General features: G+C 39.0%; 1 protein-coding gene across 1 annotated transcript in view; it reads left to right on the forward strand.

Moving 5' to 3' along the window:
- The window catches only part of LOC131900164 (obg-like ATPase 1), a 66,965-nt gene extending 58,556 nt beyond the window's left edge, over nucleotides 1-8,409 (forward strand). The window contains 3 exon segments of the mRNA XM_059251527.1: nucleotides 7,526-8,160; nucleotides 8,224-8,369; nucleotides 8,372-8,409. Coding sequence (XP_059107510.1) covers nucleotides 7,526-8,160; nucleotides 8,224-8,369; nucleotides 8,372-8,409 — 819 coding nt within the window.
- The last annotated feature ends 7,194 nt before the right edge of the window (nucleotides 8,410-15,603 follow it).

Consider the following 15,603-nt stretch of genomic DNA (forward strand, 5'->3'; position numbering starts at 1 on the left):
TTCACCAGCCTCTGCTTCCCAAGTGCTGGTATTAAAGGCCTGTGCTTCCACTCCTGGACCATATAACTTTTTCAGAAGGTTTTCAGTGTGTAGCTAAAGAGTTTTCTCTCTGGGTCCCACCAAGCCCTGGCAGCCCAATAGCCCACTTATAAAATAAACACACAGACGCTTATATTATTTAAACTTTTTGGCCTAATGGCTCAGGCTTCTTGTTAACTGTTTTTATATCTTAAATTAACCCATTTCTATTAATCTATACTTTGCCACATGGCTCGTGGCTTATGGTACCTTACATTTTCCTTGTCATGGTGGCAGCTGGCAGTCTCTCCCTCTCTGTCTTCCTGTTCTCTCAATTCTCTTCTCTGTTAGTCCCATCTATACTTTTTGCCTGGCTACTAGCCAATCAATGTTATTTATTAACCAATCAGAGCAACACATTTGACATACAGAACATCCCACAGCATCAGTGTTATTTGTTCTTTCCCATACCCCCTTCTCTACTCTGCCATCTCCTTCCCCAACCCCAATTTAATATTTTTGGTTCCATTATGCCCCTTTAAGTCGTTATACTAGTGTGTTATATCTCTCTTCCTTTGAAAGCCCCTTGGCATCTTAGTAATTTTTTTTTTATCTCTCTGAGAATTCCAAATAAAACATAAATATCTGAAGATTCAAAGCTAAAATCTGCAAAAAATAGAAAATATATGGCCCTTGTATTTCTTGGTCTGGGTTACCTCACTTGGAATAGAATGATTGTTTCCAGTTCCATCAATTTACCTGCATAATTTACAATTTCATTTTTGAAATTACTCAATGGCTGAGTAGTATTCCTTTATGTAAATATACAATATTTTCATTATCCATTCATCAGCTGATGAACATCTAGGCTGTTTCCATTTCATGGCTATTATGAATAAAGCATCAGTGAACATAGATAAGCAGGTATCTCAGGAGTAGGATTTGCAGTTTTATGGTCTATAACTAAGAGTGCTACAATTGGATTATATAGTATATCTATTTACAGATTTTTGAGGAATCTTTATACTGATTACCATAGTGGCTGCACTATTTTTTACTCCTACCAGTAGTAAACATGTGTTCCCATTTCTCCACATCCATGCCAGCATTTGCTTTTTTTTTTTTTAATCATGTCATTCTGTCTGTGGTGAGATGAATCTCAAAGAAGTTTTGAAGTGTATTTACCTAATGGTTAAAGATACTGAATATTTTTAGAAATGTTTCTTAGCCATCTGTATTCTATCTTTTGAGAACTCTGTTTAGTCCTATGTCCCATTTTTAAATTGTGTTATTTCTTTTCATGCTGTTTACTTTTTTTCTAGTTCTTTATATATTTAAATATAAACCTATTGCCAGATGTATTTCTGGTAAAGATGATTTTTCCAATATTGTAGGCTGCCTCTTCAATTGACAGATGGTGTCCTTTGCTGTACAGAAACATTTAAGTTTCATGAGGTCCTATTTATTAATTGTTGGTCTTTATGCCTGTACTATTTGGGCCTTGGTTAAATAGTTCTTTCCTATACCAATGACTTTGAGTGTATTCTCCTCTATCAGATGCAAGTGTCAGGTCTGATGTTCTGATCCTTGATCTGTTTTGAATTGAATTTCTTGCAGGGTGGGAAATAAGAATCAAGTTTCATTCCTCTATATATAGCTATCTATTTTGACCAGCACCATTTATTCAAGTTGCCGTCTTTACTCCAATGTGTTTTGTTGGCTTCATTATCAAAATCCAGGTGGATTTTTGTATATGGGACCTCAATTCTACTCCATTCATGAATGAGTCTGTTTTTATGTCAGTATCATGCTGTTTTTTCTTACTGTTGATTGTGGCTTAATTTTATTTTACTTTATTTTTTTATTAAGGAGTCTTTTATTCATTTTACATACCAATCACAGATGCTCCTTTCCTCACTCCTCCAGCTCCTCCCACCTTGCCCCCAGCCCATCCCCCATTTCCTCCTCCAATAAAGCAAGGTCTCCCATGGGAAGTCCTCAGAGCCTGGTACATTCAGCTGGGGCAGGTCCAAGCCCCTCCCCCTGCATCAAGGCTGTGCAAGGTGTCCCACCATACCTAGTGGGCTCCAAAATGCCAGCTCATGTACCAAGGATGGATCCTGATACTACTGCCAGGGGGCCATTTAAGAAGATCAAGCTACACAACTGTCTGGCTTATGCAGAGAGCCTAGTCCAGTCCCATGCAGGCTCTATAGGTGTTGGTCTAAATTTCGTGAGTTCCCACTAGTTTGGTTTGGCCATCTCTGTAGGTTTCCCCATCATGATCTTGATGGCCTTGCTCATAGAATCCCTCTTCTCTCTCTTCAACTGGACTCCTGGAGCTTGGCCTGGTGTTTGGCTGTGGATCTCTGTATCCACTTCCATCAGTTACTGGAGAAAGGTTCTATGATGACAGTTAGGGTATTCACTGATTTGATTACTGGGATAAGCCAGTTCAGGCACCCTCTCCACTATTGCTAGTAGTCTAAGCTGGGGTCATCCTTGTGGATTCCTGGGAACCTCCCCAGCACCCAACCTCTCCTCATCCCCATGACATAGCCCTCCATCATGGTATATCCCTCACTGCTCCCCCACTCCATCCCTGCTCCAGCTTGACCATCCTGATCCCTCATGTTCTCATCCTCCACCCCCACCCTCTATTGCCCTCCCTCATCCCCAGTTCACTCATGGAGATCTCATCTATTTCTCATTCCCAGGGTGATCCAAGAGTCATCTTCCAATATCTAGAAACACATTTTACCCTGAACCATGAGTGGCCTCATGTAGCAACACACAGCCACCACACCTTCCTAAAATCCAGAGAGGGTAACAGAAAGAGGAAAAAAAACACCCACTGAACAAAGATAAGACCATACACATATCAGCACTCAAAATTACAATTATTCCAAATCTAGATTCCTAGACACCAGTGTAAAAACACAATAACATCCAGGACAATATATCTCTACTAGAGGCCAGAAACCCTACCACATTAGGCCTTGAGAACTGCAATCAATATACCTTAAGCACAAGTCAATGACCTTATAATAGCTTTTATGAATATGGCAGAGATATTTAAGGAGGAAATGACAAAAGAAAAACATACAGAAAACCAAGGAGACACAAACAGTTAAAAGAAATGAATAAAACTGCTCCAGACCTGAAAATGAAAATAGAAGCAATAAAGAAGACACAAATTGAGGGAATTCTGGAAGTGAAAAGTTTAGGAATTCAAATGAGAACTACAGAGACAAGTTTCCCAAGAGAATGCAAGAGACTGAAGAGAAAATCTTAGGCGTTGAAGATTAAATAGAAGAAATTAATGAATCTGTCAAAGAAAATGTTAAATCTAAAAAACTCCTGACACAAAAGATCCAGGAAATGGAGGAAGAAGAAAAATTCCATCTCAAACGCACAGACAATATTTTCAACAAAACCATAGAATGAACTTTTCTTAATTCAAAGAAGGAGATGGTCTATCAAGGTACAAGAAACATACAGAAAACCATATAGACTAGACCATAAAAGAAATTTTTCTTGGCATATAATAATCAACACACTAAATGTATGCAAAGAAAGAATATTAAAAACTGCAAGGGAAAAATACCAAGTACCATATAAAGATAGATGTGTTAGAATAACATCTGACTTCTCAATGGATACTCTGAAAATCAGAGGGGCCTAGATAGATGTTCTGCAAATTATAAGAGACAACAGATGCCAGCCCAGACTACTATACCCAGCAAAACTTTTAATTACAATAGGTGGGGAATTCCACAATTAGAAAACCCCACAAACAAACAGAATGGATACAAAAGAGGATTCATCCTCCTGCTGCATCCAAGAAACACACCTTAACATCAAGGATAGACATTCACTCAGGGTAAAGGGTTAGAAAAAGATATTTCAAGCAAATGGACTTAAGAAGCAAGTTGGTGTAGCCATTTTAATGTCCAACAAAATAAACTTCAAAACAAAACTAATCAGAAAAGATAGGGAAGTACAGCACATACTTATCAATGGAAAAGTCCACCAAGAGAACATTTCAATTCTTAATGTGTATGCCTCAAACACAAGGGCACCCAAATTTGTAAAGGAAACACTACTTCAGCTGAAATCACATATTGACCCTCACATACTGACCATGGGAGACTTCATTACCACACTGCCATAAATAGACAGGTCGTCCAGACAAAACCAAAACAGACATGCTGGAGCTATCAGACATTATAAACCGAAGGAACCTAACAGATATTTACAGAACATTCCACCCAAATACAAATATATACCTTATTCTCAGCACCTCATGGACCTTTCTCAAAACTAGTTCATATACTGGGACACAAAGCAAGACTCAACAGATCCAAGAAAATTGAAATAAGTCTCTGAATCCTTTCTGATTACCACAGATTAAAGCTGAGTAACAACAACAGAAACATCAGGGGGAAAAAGCTTATAAACTCATGGAAACTGAAAAATTTACTACAGAAGGAAAAATGGGTCAAGACGGAGATTAAGAAGGAAATGAGACTTTCTAGAATTGAATGAAAATAAAAAACCCAGCATATCCAAACCTATAGGAATAACTAAAGGTAGTTCTAAGAGGCAAGTTCAAAGCACTAAGTGCCTCCATTTAAAAAAAATGGAGAGATCTCTTACTAGTAACTTAACACACCTGAAAGCTCTAGAACAAAGGGAAGAAATGACACCCCAAATGAGCAAACAGAAAGAAATAATCAAACTCAGGGCAGAAATCAATAAAACAGAAACAAAGAAACAAACAACAAAAACAAAAGTAATACAAAGAATCAATGCAACAAAGTTGGTTCTTTGAAAAAAATCAGTAAAATTTACAAACCCTTATCCGAATTAACTAAAAGGCAGAGACAGAATATTCAAATTAACAAAATTAGAAAGGACAATGGGGACATAACAACACAGAGAGAAGAAGTCCAGAGAATCATAAGAATATAATTAAAAATCTGTAGTCCAATAAATTGGAAAATCTAAAAGAAATGGACCATTTTATTGATACATACCACTTATCAAAGTTCAATGAAGATCTGATAAGCAATGTAAACAGACCCGTAAACCCTAGTGAAATAGAAGTAGTCAGTAAAAATCTACCAACCAAGCCAAAAAGAGCCCAGGACCAGATGGTTTTAGAATAGAATTTTTAGAGACAGGGTTTCTCTGTGTACTCCTGCTGTCCCAGAACTCACACTGTAGACCAGGCTGGCCTCGAACTCACAGAGATCTGCCTGCCTCTGCCTCTCAAGTGCTGATATAAAAGGTGTCAACTACCACTGCCCATCTTTTAGCACAGAATTTTACCAGATTTTCAAAGAAGAGTTAATGCCTATACTCTCCAAATTATTTCACAGAGTAGAAACAGAATGAAGTTTGCCAAACTTAGTATATGAGGGCACAGCTACCCTGATGCACAAACCACATAAAGAACAAACAAGGAAAGAGAATTCAATAACAATTTCCCATAATGCAAAAATTTTCAATAAAATACCTGCAAACTGAATTCAAGAACACATCAAAAAGATCATCCACCATTATCAAGTAGGCTTCATCCCAGAGATACAAGAATGGTTCAACATATGTAAATTGATAAATGTAATCTACTATGTAAACAGACTGATAAGCATAAAACACATAATCATCTCACTAGATGAAGAAAAGGCCTTTGACAAAATCTAACACCCCTTCATGATAAAGATCTTGTAGAGATCAGGAATACAGAGAACATACCTAAACATAATAAAGGTATTTTACAGCAAGCCCATAGCCAACATCAACTTAAATGGAGAGAAACTCAAAGCAATTCCACAAAATCAGGAACAAGTCTATGCTGTACACTCTCGCCATATTTATTCATTATAGTACTTGAAATTCTAGCTAAAGCAATAAGACAACTGAAGGAGATCAAGGGCATGCAAATTGGAAAAGAAGTCAAAGTATCTTTATTTGAAGATGATATGATAATATACATAAGTGACCCAAAAATCCCATCAGGAAACTCCTGCAGCTTAAAAACACTTTCAGCAAAGTATCTGGATACAAAATTAACTCAGAAAAATCAGTAAACCAGTAGCTCTCCTTTATACAAATAACAAATGAGCAGAAAAAGAAATTGGGAATCAACACCTTTCACAATAGCCTCAAAGAATATAGAAAATATTTTGTGGTAAATCTAATCAATCAAGTGAGACTTGTATGATAAAAATTTTAAGATACTGAAGAAATTGAAGAAGGTATCAGATGGAAAGATCTCTCATGCTTATGGATTGGTATGATTCATACAGATTCAATGCAATCTCCATTAAAATTCCAACAAAATTTTTTCATAGAACTTGAAAAGACAATATTCAGCTTAATGTGGAAACACAAAAACTCAGGATAGCTAAACCAATCCTGAATAATAAAAGAATGTCCAGAAGTATCATGATTTCGTTATATTACAGATCTATAGTAATAAAAACAGCACTAACATTGGTACAAAACAGAAATATTGATCAATGGAACTGAATTGAAGACCCAGACATAAATACACACCTATGGACACCTGATTTTTTAAAAGAAGCCATAAATGCACACTTGAAAAAATACAGCATCTTCAATAAATGGTGCTGGTCAACCGGTATGGTTGCATGCAGAAGAATCCAAATTGATTGTAGATCCATACTTACCACCCTTCACAAAACTAAACTCCATGTAGATCAAAGACCTCAACAAAAAAACAAATACAGTGAACCTAATAGAAGAGAAAGTGGGGAATAGACTTGAACTCATTGGCACAGGAAAAGACTTCCTGAACAGAACACGATTACTACAGGTACTAAGTTCAACAATTAATAAAGGAGACCTCACGAAACCGAGAAGCTTCTATATGGCAAAGGACACTATCACTTGGACAAAGTGGCAGGCTACAGAATGGGAAGAGATTTTCATCAATTACAAATCTGACAGAGACCTAGTATCCAAAATATATAAAGAACTCAAAAACCTATGTAGAAAAAAATAAACCAATTAAAAATGGGTACATTATCTAAACAGAGAATTCTCAGAAAAAGCACATTCAAATGGCTGAGAAACCCTTAAAGAAAATTTATTATCCTTAGTTATGAGGAAAATGCAAATCAAAACTACTTTGAGATTACATCTTACATCAGACAGAATGGCTAAGATCAATAAAACAGGTGACAGCTTATGATAGATGTCCCTCAACAGAAGAATGGATAAAGAAAATACGGTCCATTTACACAATGAAGTATTACTCAACCATCAAAAAAATGAAATCATGAAATTTGGAGGTAAATGGATAGAACCAGATAAAAACATCCTGAGTGAGGTCACCCAGAGGCAGAAAGAAAAAATTGTATGCATTTGCATATATGATATTATATATATAAAACATATGGTGTGATATATGATATGATTATATGATATATGTTATATATGATATTATATTTGCTTATATGATAGTATATGATATTAGCTGTTAACAGAGCTTAAAATTGGTATTCTTGGATTACCAAATGTTGGGAAGTCCACCTTCTTCAATGTCTTAACCAATAGTTGTGCTTCCACAGAGAACTTACCATTCTGCACTATTGATCTTAATAAGAGTAGAGTGCCTGTGCCAGATGAGAGGTTTGAATTCCTCTGCCAGTATCACAAGATTCCTGCTTTCCTCAATGTAGTGGATATTGCTGGCCTTGTGAAAGGAGCTCACAATGGGCAGGGCTTGGGGAATGCCTTTTTATCTCGTATTAGTGCCTGTGATGGGATTTTTCATCTAACATATGCTTTTGAAGATGATGATATTACACATGTTGAAGGAAGTGTAGATCCTATTCGAGATATAGAAATAATTCATGAAGAGCTTCAGCTGAAAGATGAGGAAATGATTGGGCCCATTATAGATAAACTAGAGAAGGTGGCTGTGAGAGGAGGAGATAAGAAATTAAAGCCTGAGTATGATATAATATGCAAAGTTAAATCCTGGGTTATAGATCAAAAGAAACCTGTACTCTTCTATCATGCCTGGAATGACACAGAGATTGATTCAAAACCAATGGTCTATTTGGTTAATTTTTCTGAAAATGATTATAGAAGAAAGAAAAGCAAATGGTTGATAAAAATTAAAGAGTGGGTGGACAAGTATGACCCAGGTGCCTGGATCATTCCTTTTAGTGGGGACTTGGAACTCAAGTTGCAAAAACTGAGTGCCAAGGAGAGACAGAAGTATCCAGAAGTGAACATGACACAAAGTGCTTTGCCAAAGATTACTAAGGGTGGGTTTGCAGCACTCCATGTACACTACTTTTTCACTGCAGGCCCAGAGAAGTGTGTGTGTGGACCATCAGGAAAGGAATGTAATCATTGTGGAAGGTAATACTTTTGGCATTTTGTCCTGTGTGCACTAACAAAGCAAACTAAGCAAGCGAATCACAGCAAGCGTGAAAACGTCATGATTCCATGGCCCCTGCCTTGGTTTTTGCCTCTAGGTTCTAGCTTTAAATTCCTATAGTGCCTTCCATGGAGAATAGACTACAAGCTATAAGATGGATAGGGCTTGTGCTGGCTAGAGGTTTCTCAGTGTGGAACAAGCTAAAGTCATCTGGGAGGAAAGAACCTCAATTCAGAAAACATCTCTGTAAGATTGACCTGTAGCCAACTCACAGAAAAATTTCCCGATTGATCGTTAATCTGGGAGGGCTTGGCTCATTTGGGGAGCTATCCCCTATGGCATTTGTACCTGGGCAAAATGAGAAAGCAAGCTGAGCATACTATTGGCAGCAAGCCTGTCAACACTGTTCCTCCATGGTCTCTGCTTCCGTTTGTGTTTTCAGGTTCCTGCCTTGAGTGCCTGAACTGACTTCCAGAGATGATAGACTGCAAACCAGGAGATTAAATCAATTTTTCCCCTAAGTTGGTTTTGGTCATGGTGATTATCCAAGGAATCCTAAGACAGGGCCTAAGGTCACTTTTCCCACGGAAGATTCCTAGGCTAGTAGCTCCTTAGTCAGGGATGGATCTTGGAGAACATTTCCCATGGCAGATTCTGCTAGCAACATCTCCTCAGTAAGGGATATGGCACCACTCCCATGGCATCTTTAACTAGCACTAACTCCTCAATAAGGGATGAGGCCTGAAAAGCACCTCTCCCTAGGTTGCTTCAACTGTCAGTAACTCTTTAGCAAAGGGTAGAGTCCCAAGAGAACCTCCACCTGACAGATTCAACTGCCAATAGCTTACAATTAAGGGACAGAACCAGGAAATCCCTTAAGCATAGAAGATTATACTGCCTTCAGCTCCTTAGTAAGGGAAAATTTGTGGTAGAGCACATACTCATGAGAGCTCATATGGCCAGCAACTCCTCAGTATGGGATAGGGCCTGGTAGATCATTTCCTTCATGGCAGCTTCATCTACCAGTGTTTCCTCAGTGTGTGATGTTATCTACAGAGCATTGTCCATAGCAGATTGTACTAAAAACATCTCCACATAAGGGATGGGACCGGAAAGGCATCTCTGCTCATGAGAGTTTCATCTCCCGTATCTCTTCAGTAAGGGAAAGGACTTGGAGAACTCCTCCAATGGTAGCTTCAACTACAAACAGCTATCCAGTGGGGGATGGGGCCTGGAAAGTTTCTCCTCCATGACATATTAACTGCCAGTAGCGCATCTATAAGGGCTAGAGCCTACAGATCACCTTCCTGGCAGCTTCAACTGCCAGTGTCTCCTAAGTAAGGGACAGGGAGGGCTTGAAGAACAGCTCCTCACTGCAGCTTCATGAGTTCCTCAATAAAGGTTAGACCCAGGTGGAGCACCACCTCACATCACAACTTCAACTGCCAATCAATCTCCAGTAATTGCTGGGCACAGGAGAGCTCTTCCTCATAGCAGCTTCAACTGCCAACATCTAAATAAGGGATATTGCCTGTGGAACACCACACACATGGCAGCCTCAACTGCCACTAACCCCTCAGTAAGAGATAGAGCCTGCAGATCACTTCCCCCACAGCAACATCAACTCTCATGAGGTTTCCAGTAAGGGCCAGGGCATGGTTGGGCTCCTACCCCATGTCACCTTCCATTGTCAATAGGTTAACAGGGCCAGGGCCTGAGGGCCACTTCCAACATCAGTGCTAGAAGATTCTGCTAAAGGTGATTTAAGATTTAAGACAGGATAATAGTAAAGAAAATGACATTTATAAACATTAAGAATAGTAACAAACAGGATTGACTGGTGCAGAGGGAAATACACTAGACAAGTCTACTATCCAAACTTGCTAGAATAAAATACGGCAATGAGGTCATGACTGAAGGGTGTGACTGGAGAAATGAAGAGTCTGGAGACAGCACAAGCAGGATAATATCTCATTGAAGTACAAAGAGATAGATGCAGTGAATTATTATTCTAGACGTTTGCTTCTAACACTTGTCCAAAACTCTGAAATGGATAAGGTGGCCTCCTCATTCAGATGTTGTCTGCTCCCCTCTGATTCCCCTGGCTGCTCTGTGTGGTGGTATTTTATATTAATAAATAAAGTTGCCTGGGGTCAGAGCTATTAGAGCCATAGCAAGTGCATGGCAGTGGTGGTGTACGCCTTTAAGGACCTGGAGGGCGGTACATACAGGCAGTGACGAGGCAGTCACATGATTGTGTTTACAACCAATCAGAAGCCAGAACAGAGAGACTATAGAGACAGACACACAGGAAGGAGGGCTCCTCTTTTGGAGAGCTCTCTTGGCTGAGGAGGATCCCTGAATCAGAAAGGGTGAGGCTCTTGGCTCTGACCTCTTGGCTTTCTTCTCTGAATCGGCTCTGTGTTTTTTGTCTGATAAAACCGTTGGCTACATCTACACTGAATTACATCTACAGCTCTGAATTATTTCACTTTTTATCTTTTACGACCTCCTGAAGATTTCTGTGAGAGAGAATGCAGGAAGAAGTCACTTCTTCATTGCTAATTTCACTGGGTCAACATGTATCACCCAGTCTTCCTGACCCTAGCATTTCCAGCACACACTGTGCAAATACACCAATCAGTCAGTATAAGCCAGACAAAATCACATTGTCCTAGGCATTCAGGAGCTAATGTCTCATTAATGGCATCTGTATTCAAGGCAGCCACATAGGGATGAAGAAGATTTGAAGGGCAGTAAGTCCACAGTGAATTTTAGCTGTGGGATATAGTATATTTTATTACTTTTTCATTCCATCTTTTCTTTTACTATGAGACATTTAAAAATATTTTATTTCATTACTGTTTCATACAGAAGGAAGATACATATAAAGATAAAAATCTATACCACGATACAGAATATAAATAAGCTTATTGAGAACTTAGTTATAAAACAGAACAAAAATGAATTTTGAAAGTTGGAGAAAATATTTCAGTCAGAATCATACTTAAATGCTCTGTTTCAACTTAAACTGAAGGAGAGAAGTATAACAAAATTCCCCTCAGAGTGTCTCTGTAGTGGGTAGCCATTCCAGCTTTGATCTGGAAGTTCCAACCCCCATTGAGGCTTTGGTAACTGTCACGCCTACAAGGCGAGGCCAAGAGAGGACCCTGAAGACCTGAGATCTGGATGCGCCTCTTCTTTTGGTTCCTGGACCCTGGACAGTGGAGGTAGACCGAGCAAAGTTCTCCAGAGAACACCACCGGACTGCGACACACCTTCCCCAGACCCTGCAACCTACCTATCCCTTCATTTGTAAGTTAGGCCACTAAATAAACCTCCCTTTTATCTACGTGGTGTGGCCTTAATTTCACCAATAGTTTCGAATACATGCTCCATATTTGTTGTATATTGCTCTTATACTTTCATAAACTGTTAAATACGACCACAATTACTGTTTGAACTTCCCAGGAAGGCTTTGAGCTTTATTAAATATATTTAAAGCATCCAAAGAATGAAATAATAAATGTGTTTGTATAATGATGATAATGTCTAAGCATATATCTGCTTAGTATTCACTTTCACTATTGACTGTGCCCCAGTTTGGACACAATTATGCATGAGCCATGACGGAAAAGAATCAGAATCCTCACTTATATTAAAGTCCTTTAATACTCTAACATATTGCAGTAAGAAAGTTCCAAGAAGCAATTTATTATTAATTCACATAATGTAATACGTTTAATGTACACATAATCCTGTCATCAGAGTCTCTCATGTGAGTCATTATTTTTATAACTATTTGCAGCATTACACCAAAATCAGTAATGACAGTTGTAGCAGAGAGATTAAATGATGTGGGTAAGGTCACCTGTCGGTTTATATTGGAGCAAACCTAGAAACATCATGGTCATCAACATGACTAAATATGGTAACAGCTCTTCTCTTTTCTGAGATATTTCTTACAACTCCATGATATTTGTCAGCTTTATTTTAAACAGAAAGTAAAGGGTAACTGAATTTTAAAATAGAACCAAATAAGGAAATTCTAATGCACAGTGGCAAATGTACTCTTTATAAATAACCAGTCTTAAGCCGGATGGTGGTGGTGCATGCCTTTAATCGCAGCACTCAGAAGGCAGAGGCAGGTGGATCTCTGTGAGTTCGAGGCCATCCTGATCTACAGAGCAAGATCCAGGAAAGGCGCAAAGCTACACAGAGAAACCCTGTCTCAAAAAACAAAAAACAAAAACAAAAACAAAAAACCATAAATAACCAGTCTTCAGGTTTTTTAAAAGTCCCTTTTGGTATGGGATTAGCAGTTCTTTGAAATCCTTAGATAACATAATTCTTCTGTCAGCCTTATTAGACCACATGCTTCTTCCTACTCAGCATATAATCTCACTTTTATTTTACCTAGACTGATTAGACCATCAAATACAACAGATTCATCAACACCTTCTTGATGGATGTGCTTGTATGAAGGCTAGTCATTCTTTTTTTGTTTGTTTGTTTTGTTTTTTAATTTTTTTTTAATTTTTATTTTGCAATACAATTCAGTTCTACATATCAGCCACAGATTCCCTTGTTCTCCCCCCTCCCGCCCCCCTCACCTTCCCCCCAGCCCACCCCTCATTCCCACCTCCTCCAGGGCAAAGCCTTCCCCGCAGACTGAGATCAACCTGGTAGACTCAGTCCAGGTAGGTCCAGTCCCCTCCTCCCAGGCCGAGCCAAGTGATCCTGCATAGGCCCCAGGTTTCAAACAGCCAACTCATGCAATGAGCACAGGACCCGGTCCCACTGCCTGGATGCCTCCCAAACAGATCAAGCCAATCAACTGTCTCACCCATTCAGAGGGCCTGATCCAGTTGGGGACCCCTCAGCCATTGGTTCATAGTTCATGTGTTTCCATTTGTTTGGCTATTTGTCCCTGTGCTTTATCCAACCTTGGTCTCAACAATTCTTGCTCATATAAACCCTCCTCATTCTCGCTAATTGGACTCCCAGAGATCCACCTGGGGCCTAGCCATGGATCTCTGCATCCAGATCCAAAGGCTAGTCATTTTTAACTCTTCTTGTATGCAGATGTTTTCTCTCTTGTAGGGTCTCATTGATATGGATTGAGGTACAAAAGTTAACACACATGTGTAGTATTGGGACACAGGGCCTATTAAGAAGTGATTAGTTTGGGCCGGGTGGTGGTGGTGGTGGTGGTGGTGGTGGTGGTGGTGGTGGTGGTGGTGGTGGCGGCGGCGGCGGCGGCGGCGGCGGCGGCGGCGGCGGCGGCGGCGGCAGCAGCAGCAGCGGCGCACGCCTTTAATCCCAGCACTCGGGAGGCCGAGCCAGGCGGATTTCTGTGAGTTCGAGGCCAGCCTGGGCTACCAAGTGAGTTCCAGGAAAGGCGCAAAGCTACACAGAGAAACCCTGTCTCGAAAAACCAAAAAAAAAAAAAAAAAAAAGAAGTGATTAGTTTGGAAGTACAAAACCATCATAAATGCATTAGTTATCAGAGTTTTGTCCCCTCTTGTTTTCTTCTCCTTTGGTTATCTCTTGCCTTCCTGCCTTCCAACATAGTATGCCACATTAAAAAGATGCTGCCACAGAGATATTGGACTTTTCAGCCTCCAGAATGGTGAAAAATAAATTTCTTTACTTATAAAGTACCCACTGTGCAATATTCTTTGACAGTAATACAGAATGAGCAATGATACTCATTTGAGTCCTTTTCAAGATTCTAATGCAAATATTTACTTGCTTCTCCTGTAAGTTAAGCTTTTATCCCTTACCTGCATTTCTACCTAGATTTACAATACTTGTAAATTCTCTCTCATCTTAAATAATACAGGAACACTAGAAACGAAGTGTCACAATTCTGGATATTGTTTCAGAATCCTTGTTAGGACCTTCCCTGTTTAAAATACTGACAGAAATAACTATGTTCACTCAACTATCTCAATTTTGACTTTTCTATTTATTTTTTAATTATCTTTGTAAAAATGTTTATATTCTGGCCAAAGAAAAGAATGGCTTTAAATTTCCTACCCCAAACAAACAAACAAACAAAAAATACAGTGTTTAGTGTAAATATGAGAAGAATAACATTACTAGCTTTATAAATGTTGGGTGTCAACAAAACAAGAAAATACAGGGAAAGCTCTTATAACAGATAATGCAGGACAAACTTCTAATAAGTCTTTACATTTTATCACTACCACCAGGCACCATTACCGTCAATTTGTTGTCTCCTTACAGTGCCAGACCTGATAAATTTCTTTATCTTGCAAAAGATGAACTTGTTCTTTTCTGCTACAATGCTTTTCCTGATTTTTCTCCTATCCTTTTAGCCATTCTCTCATCAATATATTATCCCTCAATATGCCATTTTTTTGCTGATACTATTTTTCTCATTAAAATTTTTGTGGTTGTTTTTTTCGGGATAGCTACTATATAGCTCTGTGTATGCTAAATCCACGAGAGTGTGTTTAAGGGGTACCAGGGATTTATTAAGATATGAAATGGAGAAATACACTCATGAATACAGGATAAGGTAAATCCAGGTGCAGAGTCCTTGGAAAGTTGGAGACTGATCACACATTGCTTCATGCCACTTAACCCTGTCTTCACCACCCAAGAGAGCATACCACTCAATTCCCTCCACTATTAAGGGGTCACATAAGCAGACAGAAAGCTACACTCCAGGGTTTGTACCCCCAAAGCCATTGATGGGATGAATTCCCACAACTCTTACCCTTTTCTTTTTGTCTAAATAAGAAGGTTATAAACCAAATAAAAATCTATATACAATAAGAACAATTATCAAGTATTATCCAGGAGAGAGAAAGGGCGATAACATACCCTATCCTGAAGGATCTAAATCTTGAGCCTGATATGATCATAGCTGAGATAAGAGAATATTGTAACTATAACTATCTACCCTTCAGCTCCACCAAAGACCTGAGAAGGAAAATCACATTACCTGAGTAAGTAGGAAGTGCAAGGAAGCAACTTCTGAAACATGCAAGGAATGACAGAGACATCTGGCTGCCTGGACAGTCACCCAGTGTTTCTCTGCAACGTTGGGGCATCCACTTTTGGCTACAGGCCTATTTCTGACAGACCTTTTTAGAAACAGGAACATTTGAAAGACTGTCCTACCCTGTCTT

This window comes from Peromyscus eremicus, chromosome X (assembly GCF_949786415.1).
Source record: "Peromyscus eremicus chromosome X, PerEre_H2_v1, whole genome shotgun sequence".
Classification (NCBI taxonomy): domain Eukaryota; kingdom Metazoa; phylum Chordata; class Mammalia; order Rodentia; family Cricetidae; genus Peromyscus; species Peromyscus eremicus.